The sequence below is a fragment of the Notolepis coatsorum genome, assembly GCF_963971535.1.
Source record: "Notolepis coatsorum genome assembly, chromosome: 9".
NCBI lineage: Eukaryota > Metazoa > Chordata > Actinopteri > Aulopiformes > Paralepididae > Notolepis > Notolepis coatsorum.
In genome coordinates, this window is record NC_140173.1 from 109973204 (window position 1) to 109985999 (window position 12796).

The following is a 12796-nucleotide window of genomic DNA, read 5'->3' on the forward strand; positions in this document are numbered from 1 at the left end:
ATATATAGATTATCAACTGCCGTTTATTCCCGATACGCGGTATATTAAAAAATTCAACTGTACATGATTGTATACGTTATGCGTCATCATGCACGGATGAAAGGGGGGGGGGTCGTTTATAATTCTGTGATCGTCAGTAAATGCTTTATGTAGTATGGGTGATATATTGATCAGATCGGTTTGCAGTGAAAAGAATAAACAATTGGGCTGGAAATAACGTTATATTCCTCTTACCGTGCGTCAATGAGACTGGCGGTGGAAGATCCCAGGTATAGGACGTCGATCGCCTAGGTCCATTTCCGGTTTGTATGTCGCAATAAACGCCGAAATCATATTGATTATTAAGTTTATAAAGCGATCGATATGTACTATAGTATCTGTCGGGAGCCTTGCAACAATGTCTGATGGCCGGATGAATTTAATGGACGCACAGCAGTCATATCCTAAAAAAAAAAAAAAAGTTATTATTATTATCCTGTTTATATATTTAAAAAATATTTATGCGTGCATGACGAAGGATAATAATGATGATCTATCGTTGATTTCAGGGAGATCCGATAATCAGGCGAAAAATTACAACGTGTTTATTGAATTACACAAAAACGCTGTTTTCGTGTCTTTTCCCTGGAATTGCTCAGAAGCGGCCGGACTATGTTCATATTCAAAACGGTATAAAACGGAAATGTACGGATGAAAAAAGAATCTGTTTTTGCACGTTGACCAGAAGCTGCTCACTGAGACTCGAGGGAGTTATTAGACCCATAGCTATAATATAAAATATAGGTTTAGCTCTACAAACTACAACTATGTTTACATGGGTTTAATGAGCGGCACGGAAGGGGCGTGGCACTCAATGTGTTAAGAGTGGTTTTGAATGTGGGTAGGGATTCACATCTTTTTACGGCGTTCCACATTGTTGTGGAACATACATAATAACACATAATTGCGAAATGTGTTTAGTCCTTTGTTTGTGCCGAATCTGGGTTGCACATGATTTGTGGAGCTCCCTCTGGTGTTGTGGGCGTGGTATTCACTGACCTTTGGGAAGTATTTCGACATGTACATGGGTACCTGTGTGGTGTAGTGTATCTTGTAGACCAGGCCCATTGCAAGTTGCTGTACTCTGTCGTCTACTCTAAGCCATCCTAGGTAGTCAAAGTGGGCAGGAGTGAGGTGGGTTCTAGGAGTAAGGTCAAGTAGTAGTCTGACCAGTTTGTTTTGTGATGTTTGAAATCTTGTTTTTAGCGCCTTTGAGGTGCTTTGGTACCATGAGGTGCAAGCATAGTCGTAGTACCCTTGAATGAGTGCTCCTGCCAGAGTCTTCAGGGTATTCTTGTTTACCAGAGAGGAGATCCGGTACAAGAATCTAGTTTGTTGGTTGACTTTTTTTGATTACATTGGATGCCATTTTGTCACAGGAAAGATTTGCCTCTAGGATGGAACCCATGGCAGGTATGTAATTTCATCTTTCCTTGTGACAATATTTGTCACCCACTGTAACTGAGAAGCCGTCGGTCTTGCTGAGTTTTTGATCCGAAGAGAATGGACTCTGTTTTACCCAGGTGTAATGATAGTTTATCAGCGAGCCAGGTGCAGATTCTGCCGAGTTCTGAGCTGAGGGTTTTTTCAACCTGTAACTTGTTCTTGTCAGAGACCAGCAGGGCTGAGTCGTCTGCGAATAAGAACAAGTTGCAGTCACAAGCTGACAACCTGGTCAACCTCAATTCACTCCTGTCTCCACTTGGCTCTAATATGAACTCTGAAATGGTATGGCAATTCGTATCAGAACTACAATTTCATAGGATTTATTCTCTAGGATTTAATAGGATTCTCTATTTCTCTTGTTCCATTCATCCAACCGTGCGATGTTACAGTAATTAATAGTTGAGGACCATTTTTAAAGCTAGAATGTGTACGATCTTCAATTACAAATGTTATTGTTTGAATTTTTGCTTGAAAACAAACATCTTAACAGGGACACTAGTTTAATTGACTAGTGCAGCAGCAGAGCGGAGTTATTCCATTTAAAAGTTTCACGGCGAGGCTCACCTTTCTAACCAATCAGAGTAGCTCAAAGGGAATATAATTGGAATAAGCACTTTTAGTGGTTGAATCTATGTGGTTTGTTTATTCCAACAAAATCCCCTTTAAGCTTCTTTGATTGGCTTTAAGGTGGAGCCTTGCAATAAAACCTTCCAATATAATATCTCTGCACTGCTGCTACACTGGTCACTGAAATGTTGGACTAGAAGAATGTGGAAACAGGCTCTTGAGACATTGTGGCTTTAACATGGCTGCAATTCACTCCCTGCAATCTCCCAACCCGGCCTGGGCACAGCATTGACCTGGTATTTCATTGGCTGAAGGACCACCCCAAACTTTCCCTCCAGGCTGGGCAGCGGCTGACCCACTGGGACAGAGAAGGTGTAGCGCTGCAGCATCCAGGACAGGAATAGGAACAGCTCCATCTTGGCCAAGGCCTCCCCCAGACACACCCTCACCCCGGCCCCAAAGGGCAGGTAGCTGGGCGAGGGAATGACCAGACCTGTCCCTTCCTTGTTCAAAAACCGACCTTCCAACCAAAAAGAGAGATAATTATCACACGGCACAGAGCTAATGACCAGCTTTAAAGGAAAACTCCAACATTTTGGGAAATTAGCTTATTTGCCATCTACCCTGGAGTTAGACAAGAAGATGCATACCTTTTTTCTTCTCTGTGCATGCAGTAGGAGTAGGAAGACACGCACCGTTAGCCTAGCTTAGCGTCAGTCACTGGAAGTAGGTTCCTCCATTAGCCTAGTTCCCAACGTCTTCCTACTCCTACTGCATGCACAGAGAAGAAAAAGGTATGCATTTTCTTGTCTAACTCCAGGTTAGATGGCAAATAAGCTAATTTCACAAAATGTTGGAGTTTTCCTTTAAAGGCCCAATCTGGATTTTTCTTATCGTAGCAGTATACATTGGGGTTATATACACATACATTCTGAAATTTGTTGTCTTGTTTTTTAGATTTGAAATATGTTATTAGGAACGTTCTTACCTCATCATAAATCAAAACATAGGTTTATCGTACTGTAATGTTTACAAATATAATGGGGTTATAAATAAAGCTATTAAAGGAAATATAGTTTTAAAACTCATTTATCTGTCTACTACTGTTATTCCTTAAGAGCTCAGTCAATCAACTAGAGAATGGAAACATGTCTCCATCCCTTTTCTATTTTGTTAATTTGTTTAACATTTATATCATGGAGTGGACCTTTTAAAAATACCACATGCAATGTAATGTCCACCACACAATGATACCTTTGAAGAATAAACAGTTGTAGTTTTCTTATATCACAAACGTTCCTGCCTTGCTGTTGAATGTAGCAACTCCATGATAAAATATGCACATGACCCACTGCATCAAATAATATTCAACTGACAGAGGCCCTTCACAGAATGTTTATAATGCCTATTAGTCCTCCATCTTGGATGAGACAACAGTTACTATGTGCAAAACAACAGTTGTCATATGTTGATATATGAGAAATATATGAATAGAAATGCTACCGTATGTCATTCCACATGAGATGACATTTCCCCCCCCCCTCCATGTTGGAAGAAGCAATGTTTGATATAAACAAAACTTTATAGATCCTGTAAACAAGTCACAGTGGAACAGTAAATATGCTTTTCCAGTGTTTTTTCTTTCTTTCAAAAGTGGTTACCAATGGTTACAGGTAGCCATGTTGGAAGAGAGTGATTCTCACCGGGGTCAAACAGATCAGGGTTTTTCCATTCTGTCTCGTCGTGGTGCAAAGACCACAGGTTGATGATGACTCTGGTTCCTTTCTTCACTGTGAACTTCCCAATGCTGTGGAGATAGAGAGAGAGAGAGAGCTGAGCTTGGTGACGGTGTCATATCAACACGTTTATTTGTACGTGTGGGTGGGATTATGTACTTCTATCCTTGTGATCACCAAATATCCTCACAAAGACAAAGTACAAAAGAAAAGTAGTCCAAAGTGCACGCATTTCATCCTTTGTCATTTTAGGGTTAGAGGGAGGGTTCAGCAATTTAGCAGTTAGGAGTTAGAGAATGCATGTAAGTCAATGGGATGTGCTCCCAAGCAAACTAACATAAGTATATTGTGTGTGTGGTGTGCATAATTTGCATACATTTTATAAATATTTAATAAAAATATATAAATTTATTTGAATAATAATGGAACAGTCACAATTCTTATTATCCTGAATTATCCAGAATTTCCCCAAGGGGATCAATAAAGGAATATCTTATCTTATTTGTTTAGGGATGGCGAGGATCACGGAGCCCTTCAGGCTACATCATGAGCGCTGCATAGATTATGTAGTTCAATTAACCAATGATTTTTTATTTTTTTATAGAATATTAAAATGTTGATATGGCTTCAAATGTCCCGTCCCTGGTGTGTGCACGTGTTTGGCCGGTCGTACCTGGTGTCAGAGAGGGCTACATGGGGCATGAGGAGGGGGGCAACAGGACGGATGCGTAACACCTCTCTGATGGTGGCCTCCAGGTAGGGCAGACTGCCTCTGTCTCTGAGCTGGGGGGTCCGGTCCCCCCCCACCTTACTATCAAGCTCCTTCTGGATGCACTTCTGCACCTGAATTCATTCACACACACACACAGTGTCAGAAATATAGATACTGTACTGGTAATCCATGTTTAAATAAAGGGTTTAATGCACAGAGTGCCTCGGATTCCTTTCAGGCTGCCAACCTCTACTGTGGACCTCTATTGAAGGTAAGCTGGACAGCCACTGTGTTTCATCTATATTAATTGTTAATATATGTATATAAATTGCCATTGTTATATATATATATATTTTTTTTTGATCAACTTTTTCTCCCATTTTCTATTTTTCTCCCATCCCAATTTCGTATCGTCCAATTCTACCCTCCCCTGTCTCAAACGCTGTTAGGCCATGCCTCCCACAAGCCGGCTGCAATGTGGACTAAGCCTTACATCACGTGTCCCCTCCGGTACTCGAGGAAGCAGCAGTCGCATCTTTTCACCTGCACAGCGCGATCTCTCAGCGTCGGGGGTCTGCGTTTGGAGGGCACGCCGCCCCCGTCGCTTCCTGATTCTGCTGCGCAGGCGCACCAACCGACCTGTAGGAGTCGCTGTCCACAACGTCCGATCCCCACCCATCAGCTTCCCACCCCCTAATACTGCCAATTGTATTAGTATGAACGACCAGCCAAGCTGATAGCAATGCGGAGAGCTGGGCTCGAACCCAGCGTCTCCTGCATTGGTGGTGAGCGCCTTGCCCACTGCACCACCTAGCCGCCCCATTGTTATATTTTTTTGATCCATTGCAGCACTCCATGTTTTTGCTTCATATGTTGAACGGACTCATAGACTGACCTGCCCAACAAACTATAGGGATCGATACAGCCATATATCGCGATATTTTGCATGCTGATATATCAATACACTGATGAAGAAGAGAACATACTGGAGAACAGGAGGGAGGTGAACAAACTGAAAACGTGATCTTATTAGATAAAACAGGTGTTATATATATTTATTTCTATTGCAGATGTTGACCAGGTTTTCTGTTGGGGACATCATTTGCAGTTGAAAAAAGGTATTAAACCGCAATATCGCAATATATGACAATATCACGATATTACAACATTGTGACTTTAGTATCGTGATAATATCGTATCATGGGGCCTCTGGTGATTCCCACCCCTACAACACACACACTTGAATTATAATTCCCCCTTTGCAAGAATATAGCGTCACACACGCACACCCCTTACAAAAAAAGTATCATGGTATGGTGATGTTAGTGACCACAAAATGTAACACTATTATCATCAGTATCATGGTTTAAATTGGTTTACTCCATGGTATTATTTTGGTGGTATCACTTGGTATCACTTTGGTGTCACCTCTAAGTACAGACGTGTTACCATGGTGATACATAACTTTTACCATGGTAGTATCATGGTAAATTATTTATATAATGGTACATAAAGGTGCTATAGATAACATTCAGCCACTAGATGTCGCACTAGAGCACCAACATGTAATTTATCCAATCAGGTGCATTCCACATGGGGAAATGGGAAGTAGGGAGGGGAAACATACACGCAATATTTAAACAACATTCATTTTGGACCCGCCTAATATATATATTTTCTTTCTATGATTACTCTACATACATTTTTTATCTACAGCATCTTTAAATTACCATCATACTACCATGATACTTTTTCATTTACATTTAGTCATTTAGCTGACGCTTTTACCCAAAGTGACAAATTGTGAACAACAAGTCAGCAAGAGGGGTACATCTCTGGCAGCTAAAGGGTCAGTGGCATTCAAATAGTATCAAGCTTGAGTGTTACACTCTGAGTGCATAGTAGTATAGACATATTAGCACGATAGGTAGTATTATAAGTATAGCAGCAATGTAGTAGGGTACATAATAGTAAAAAGACAGTAAGACGTATCAGGGACACTGTCTCGCCTGTACCTGTGGGTGGTGGATGAGGTAAGCTATGTCTCGCCTGTACCTGTGGGTGGTGGATGAGGTAAGCTATGGCCCATTTGAGGACTGTAGTGGTGGTCTCCACCCCAGCTCCGAAGATGTCGCCCACGGTCATGAGCAGGTGGTCGTCGCTAAGGCCCACTGTTTCCATGGTGACTTTGGTGGTGGTGGTGGTGGTGGTGTTCTCTGCACTGAGCTTGGCCCTGAGCAGGGCGTCCAGCAGGTCTCTTTGAATGTGGTCACTATAGTTTGCCTGGGGGGGGGGGGGGCAGTCAGATGTGCAGCAGATAAGGGGTGGGTGGGGGTAAATGAGGAAGCCCCAAAAGGTAGGAGTGTATTGTAAAAATAACAGGCAAAAGGTCTCTCTGGACAGTTTCAACTTGACATTCTAACATAACATAAACATTCTAAATGGACCCAAGTTTACTTCCTGTTGCAGTGTTTGCTCATATCAATAATTGTGTTCCCTAGCAATACAATTCCAACATTTATTGTTTTGGTGTCATGTGTGGGTTGGAGTTGAGTGAGGATAAGGAAGGGGTTGCCATTGCTGACTGGTCTGGAGAAATTCACAGTATAATAAATAAGTTACTATATAGGTAGGTATATATTATATGATATACTGTGTACATAATATACATATAATGTTATGTATCTAATATACATACTATAGTAACTTATTATACTGTGAATTTCTCCAGATCTCTTTTGGCAGAGCCTGAGGTGTGGCCAACAATAGCAAGTTGCAACCCCTCTATCCCCACTCAACTCCAAACCACAAAAAATATAAACAAAGTGCGACAGCAAGCTGGCTTTTGCCTACAGGTCGCTGTTTGGCATCACACATTCTACCTTTAAACTCTGTTGGCCATTGAAAACCCACCTTGTGTTCATCATATTTCTTCTGAAGAAGAGAGTCTCTGATGGATACACACTTCTTCAGGAGACGTAGATCTGCGTTAGGGAACACCTGGGAATGAGGTTGTTTCCATTAGAGATGCACCCATATGGATTTTGGAGGCCAATACCGATATCCTAATTTTTCCAACCCATATCGACTCCAACCCATACCACTCCAAAACGATACCACTCCAAAACGATACCACTCCAAAACAATACCACTCCAAAACCTGCCCGTCCTCAGATAATGAAGTGGCATTTTTCCTATATTCAAAAATAAAGGACACAAACACAAATGAAACGAGAAATTAACTGAAATCTATTTGTTCTTTGAACAAAAGTCCTTGTTGTCAGTATTGTTTTGTTCACTCTGCACGTCGTACATTAAGCAGAACTACCTGCATCAAGGTCACAAAAATACCAATTCTACAATCACCCAAATGTCGGCTGTAAAAAATAAAATCAACACCAATTTTGCCTTTTAAATCCCATATAGGCCGATACTGACTGTCTGCTGATATATCAGCGCATAGTTGTAGCTATAGTTTGAATATTGTTCTATACATTGCAATGACTTCTCAAACTTGACAAAATAAAACATAAAAAAAATTGGCCGAAGAAGTATCTCCTGTTGCAGTGTTTGCTGATACAATAGCCGAGAGGAAACACACTGGGGGCCCGAGCTGTTTCCCACGCAATTCTTCTGAAAAAGGTCTATATATACCTGTAACCAGGGGAAGATGTCCACCAGGCTGTCCTTGGCAACCGTATCCATGATGCCTTGGCTGTAGGTCAACATGGCCTCAAATTCGGGGTCGCCACGGCAATAAGAGGAGCTGAAGCAGAGGGAACAGATCACGTTGGTGACGGCCCGGGTGAGCTCTGGGGACAAGTCCAACGCCACGCCACACAACGCAGACTCGGAGAGGATGTCACACAGTGCCTGGGCCTCTCTGCAGACTGGGGGAGGAGGGGGGGGTGTCAACAGAGAGAGGGAGAGAAGGAAGGAGGGGAGGTGGGAAAAGAGGAAGGACGTGAGAGAGGATGGAAGGGCAAACGAAAGAGAAAGAGAACTGTTTAACATGTAACTTTATGATTGAGGACAGAAGAATGTTTGATAGAAGGGGAGGGTGTGAGAGAGAGACTGCTAACAATAAGAGGGTGTAGAGATACACTGAAAACAAGGAGAGACATGACCTGCAATGTTGAGCTCAGACTAGGGGTGTGTATGGTGTATGGTAATACTTTTGTTCAAGATATTATTTCAAAACATGATGCCCAGTATATTGTGATATTTTTCACAGCACTTTTTCCAGGTCCTTAAGGAAAGACCATATCAACATTTGAATAGTCTATCAAAAATAATTGGTTAATTGAACTACATAATTTATGCAGCACTCATGATGTAGCCAGAAGGGCCTCTGTGATCCTTGCCATCCCTAAACAAATAAGATAAGATATTCCTTTATTGATCCCCTTGGGGAAATTCAGGATAAATAATCAGAATTGCGACTGTTTTCCACTATTAGTCAAATAAATATATGTAAATGTATATAGTACAATGTCAACACTGTAGCAGATAAAGATACATGTACTGTCCATTTCCTTTGTTTTCTACACATTTGTTAATACAAAATCAATGTTATGCACTCAAATAGAACTAAACGTTTGTATCTCTCCACAGATTACACACAAAAAAACGAGTATAGTATGACTTTAGTTTGACTAAGATTTCAACATCATACAATTGCAATATATTGGATGGTAACCCCTGTATAGTGAGTTTGATTGATTGATTGAAAAGTTTATTAACAGATTGCAGAATGGGTACAGTACAGTACAGTACAGCTCAATACATACAATTGTTAAGAGGATGCAGACCTGAGAAAGACTTTCGTCTTGTTTCCATCAGGGTCCCCCATTTTCAATTCATCATATGACACACACGACATACAGATAGACAGTACTGCTACATCTATACATTTATGACATACCAGATTTTCAAATACAGTACTGTTTGTGATACTAAAAAAATCCAGAAAAAGAGTGTATATACATTTGACATAGAAACTGTGCATTGGGGGAGGTTGGGTGGGTGGGGTGGGGCTGTACATTGGAGGTGGGGGGGGGGGACACTGTACATTGGAATACTGACATACATTTGACATAGAAACTGTACATTGGAGGAGGTTGGGTAGGTGGGGTGGGGTTGGGTGGGGCTGTACATTGGAATACTGACAAAGCCATGCTTGGTCTTTATTGTACAACTGGGTTAGGACATTTGTAGGGGCCAGTTTTGAATTGCAGTCTCCCGTAGGTGTTCTTTGAGAGTGTTTTTGAAGGTGGGTAGTGATTCACATTCCTTTACAGCTTTGGGTAGGGCGTTCCACATTGTTGTGGCATAATTGCGAAACGTGTTTAGTCCCTTGTTTGAGCCGAATCTGGGTTTTACATGATTTGTGGAGCTCCCTCTGGTGTTGTGATCGTGGTATTCACTGACCTTTGGGAAGTATTTTGACATGTACATGGGTACCTTGGTCGTGTAGTGTATCTTGTAGACCAGGCCCATTGCAAGTTGCTGTACTCTGTCGTCTACTCTAAGCCATCCTAGGTTGGCAAAGTGTGCAGGGGTGAGGTGGGTTCTAGGAGTCAGGTCAAGCAGTAGTCTGACTAGTTTGTTTTGAGATGTTTGTAATTTGGTTTTTAGTGTCTTTGAGGTGCTTTGGTACCATGAGGTGCAAGCATAGTCGTAGTACCCTTGAATGAGTGCTCCTGTCAGAGTCTTCAGGGTATTCTTGTTTACCAGGGAGGAGATCCGGTACAAGAATCGAGTTTGTTGATTGACTTTTTTTATTACATTGGATGCCATTTTGTCACAGGAAAGATTAGCCTCTAGGATGGAACCCAGGTAGGTAATTTGATGAGAAGCATCATATCGCCAGATTCTTGCCAATACACAGCCCTAGTTCAGACATAATAAAACACGTTTCAAGAGTTTATCGGGAACTACTTACTGATGTTCTCGATGGAAGCTGAGCCCTCTCCAAACATGCAAAGAGCTCCGTGCACAATTTTACGGTGCAACCTCCAGGTGGTAGTGTAGTCTCCGAAGGCAATGTCTTTGCCATCTCTGGTGAGCACATCTGTGGTTACCTTGATTAAGCATAAATTGTATGAATGAACAGCATGTCAATACATGCAAGGTCTATACATTATGAACATAAGATCAAGCTCATATGATGCATAGCCTACTGTATAATGGAATTGAAATTGTACACAAGTACTTTTACGGTGGCTACTACTAATCATCATCATAAAATCTGCATGGAGATGGGGCAACTCAAACTCAACAAAAATCATCATCCACCTCCATTGGCTCCTGGTCAAGTCCTGCTGAGATCCGCTCTGCCACATCCTTGGACTCTTTTAAGACAGCCTTGAAAACCCACCAGACCTCGTCGTCTCCCTGTCTATCATTGTTACTATCATTTTTCTGATTATTTAATTTGTCTTTTTGTTGCTTTGTAAAGCGTCATTGTGTTTCATGAAAGGCGCTATGTGAATCCAAACTATTATTATTATTATTATAATTATTATTATTATTATTATTATTATTATTATAATTATAATAATAATAATTATTATTATTATTATTATTATTATTATTATTATTATTATTATTATTATTATTATTATTATTATTATTATTATTATTATTATTATTATTATTGTTGTTGTTGTTGTTATTGTTATTATTATATTATCTTGGACAAATTTCATGCCAACACAAGAATACAGTGAAGTCTTCAGTCACTCACCGTTCTGGGTCTTCCTGCAAAGATCTTTCCCTTCTTCATCAAGACCTCCTTGGCATGCTGGTGGTGGCTGACTATGATGACATTGTGCGAGCCCAGCATGAGAGAATATGTTTGTCCATATTTTGCTTGTAGGTTCTGGAAGAGTATGTGTGGCGGATGTGCACTGTGCAGCAGACTCAAGAGACTCCCGATGACGGGGAGCGCAGGGAGGCGAGGTGGACCCCCTTGGCCTTCCAGGTATGTCCTGAGTTTTGCTTGTAAGGCCAGCAGAGTCAGTACGACTGCCAGGAACACAAATACGCACAAAAACCAAGCCATGTCCTATGAGAGGGCAGAGACTGAGAGGGAATGTCTTCAGACCAAGCATCACGGAACCACCACTGCAAGAGTCTGATGTGGTTTTAAGCTGCTCCTTCAATGCCATGACGTCAGATATTATGGGATGTGCGTATCTTTTGTACTTGATGCCAATTTAAACAAGATAAGCTCATTCTCCTTTGATGCAATTTTGAAGTTGAATGGTTTTCATTCATTCACACAGGTGTTCCCAACATTTGAATGTCAAGGACCCCCAAATGTACATTCTAGGCCAAGGAACCCTGATAAGAATTTGTCCAAAGGACACTGTAGGAGGAGCACACTTAAGATGGAGAGATTGGACATTCTTCATATGTGACTTTATTCAACTTAAAGAAACGGAATTACAAATAGGTCTGACCCTGCAGAGTCAAAATAAGCAGCTGGGGCTTACACAATATTCACAGATCTTTATAATGCCAGAGTGTGGTACGATGCGACATCACTTCATCGACTCACTCATTGGGAGACAGGGGACAAGGGCCAGAGCAAGAGGCCCCCACGGTTCTGTCAGGAACAGAGCGACCGCTTGCACTCTCCCTTGTCATTTACCAGAAATCATTGATTGAGTGATTAAGCAATCTTTGTTTAGTCAGTCGGAATAACAACTTTGTCTGAATAACAACTTTGTCTGAATATAAACGTTATGTTGAATCACACAGATAATACGTATTTCATTGTTATAAGAACATTTTCCACCATCTGGGAAATTAGGGCAGACCTCAAGGAAATGAGGGCCACAGCAGCATTGCAGGTACAATTACACATATCTAGGAGAAAGTATATGCAATTGGAATACAAATAAGAACCTAATACAAATGTAAAAGAAATATATATAAACAGGGTGAGCAGCAATGTACCCACGTGTAGATGGTGAAATGGGCTGATTATCTACATGATATGTGTAGTTAATTATAGACTATGTACAGTGTACAGAGTATTCAGATATGGGCAGTGTTGGGGAAACTACTCTAAAACTGTAGTTTACCTAACTACTAGCTACTTCACAGTAGTTAAACTACATCTTAACTAAATGTAGCTTGTCAAACTAAAACTACTCAAAAAGTTGTTAAACTACATCCAAATGATCACAATCTGAGTCTGGAATCTCATATTGGTACACAGAGGTACAACCTTTTTTTGTTGTAATATTTCATTTGTAATTAACTACATAAACTACAGTACATTACC

General features: G+C 41.0%; 1 protein-coding gene across 1 annotated transcript; it reads right to left on the reverse strand.

Moving 5' to 3' along the window:
- Positions 1 to 2285: 2285 nt before the first annotated feature.
- Positions 2286 to 11566, reverse strand: cyp17a1 (cytochrome P450, family 17, subfamily A, polypeptide 1; the record flags this gene model as incomplete). The annotated part of the gene is made up of 8 exons (XM_084321960.1): positions 2286 to 2572; positions 3756 to 3859; positions 4462 to 4631; positions 6556 to 6783; positions 7414 to 7500; positions 8155 to 8390; positions 10445 to 10583; positions 11249 to 11566. The coding sequence occupies 8 exons, from the start codon at positions 11564 to 11566 to the stop codon at positions 2286 to 2288; spliced, it is 1569 nt and encodes a 522-aa protein (XP_084178086.1).
- Positions 11567 to 12796: the final 1230 nt, after the last annotated feature.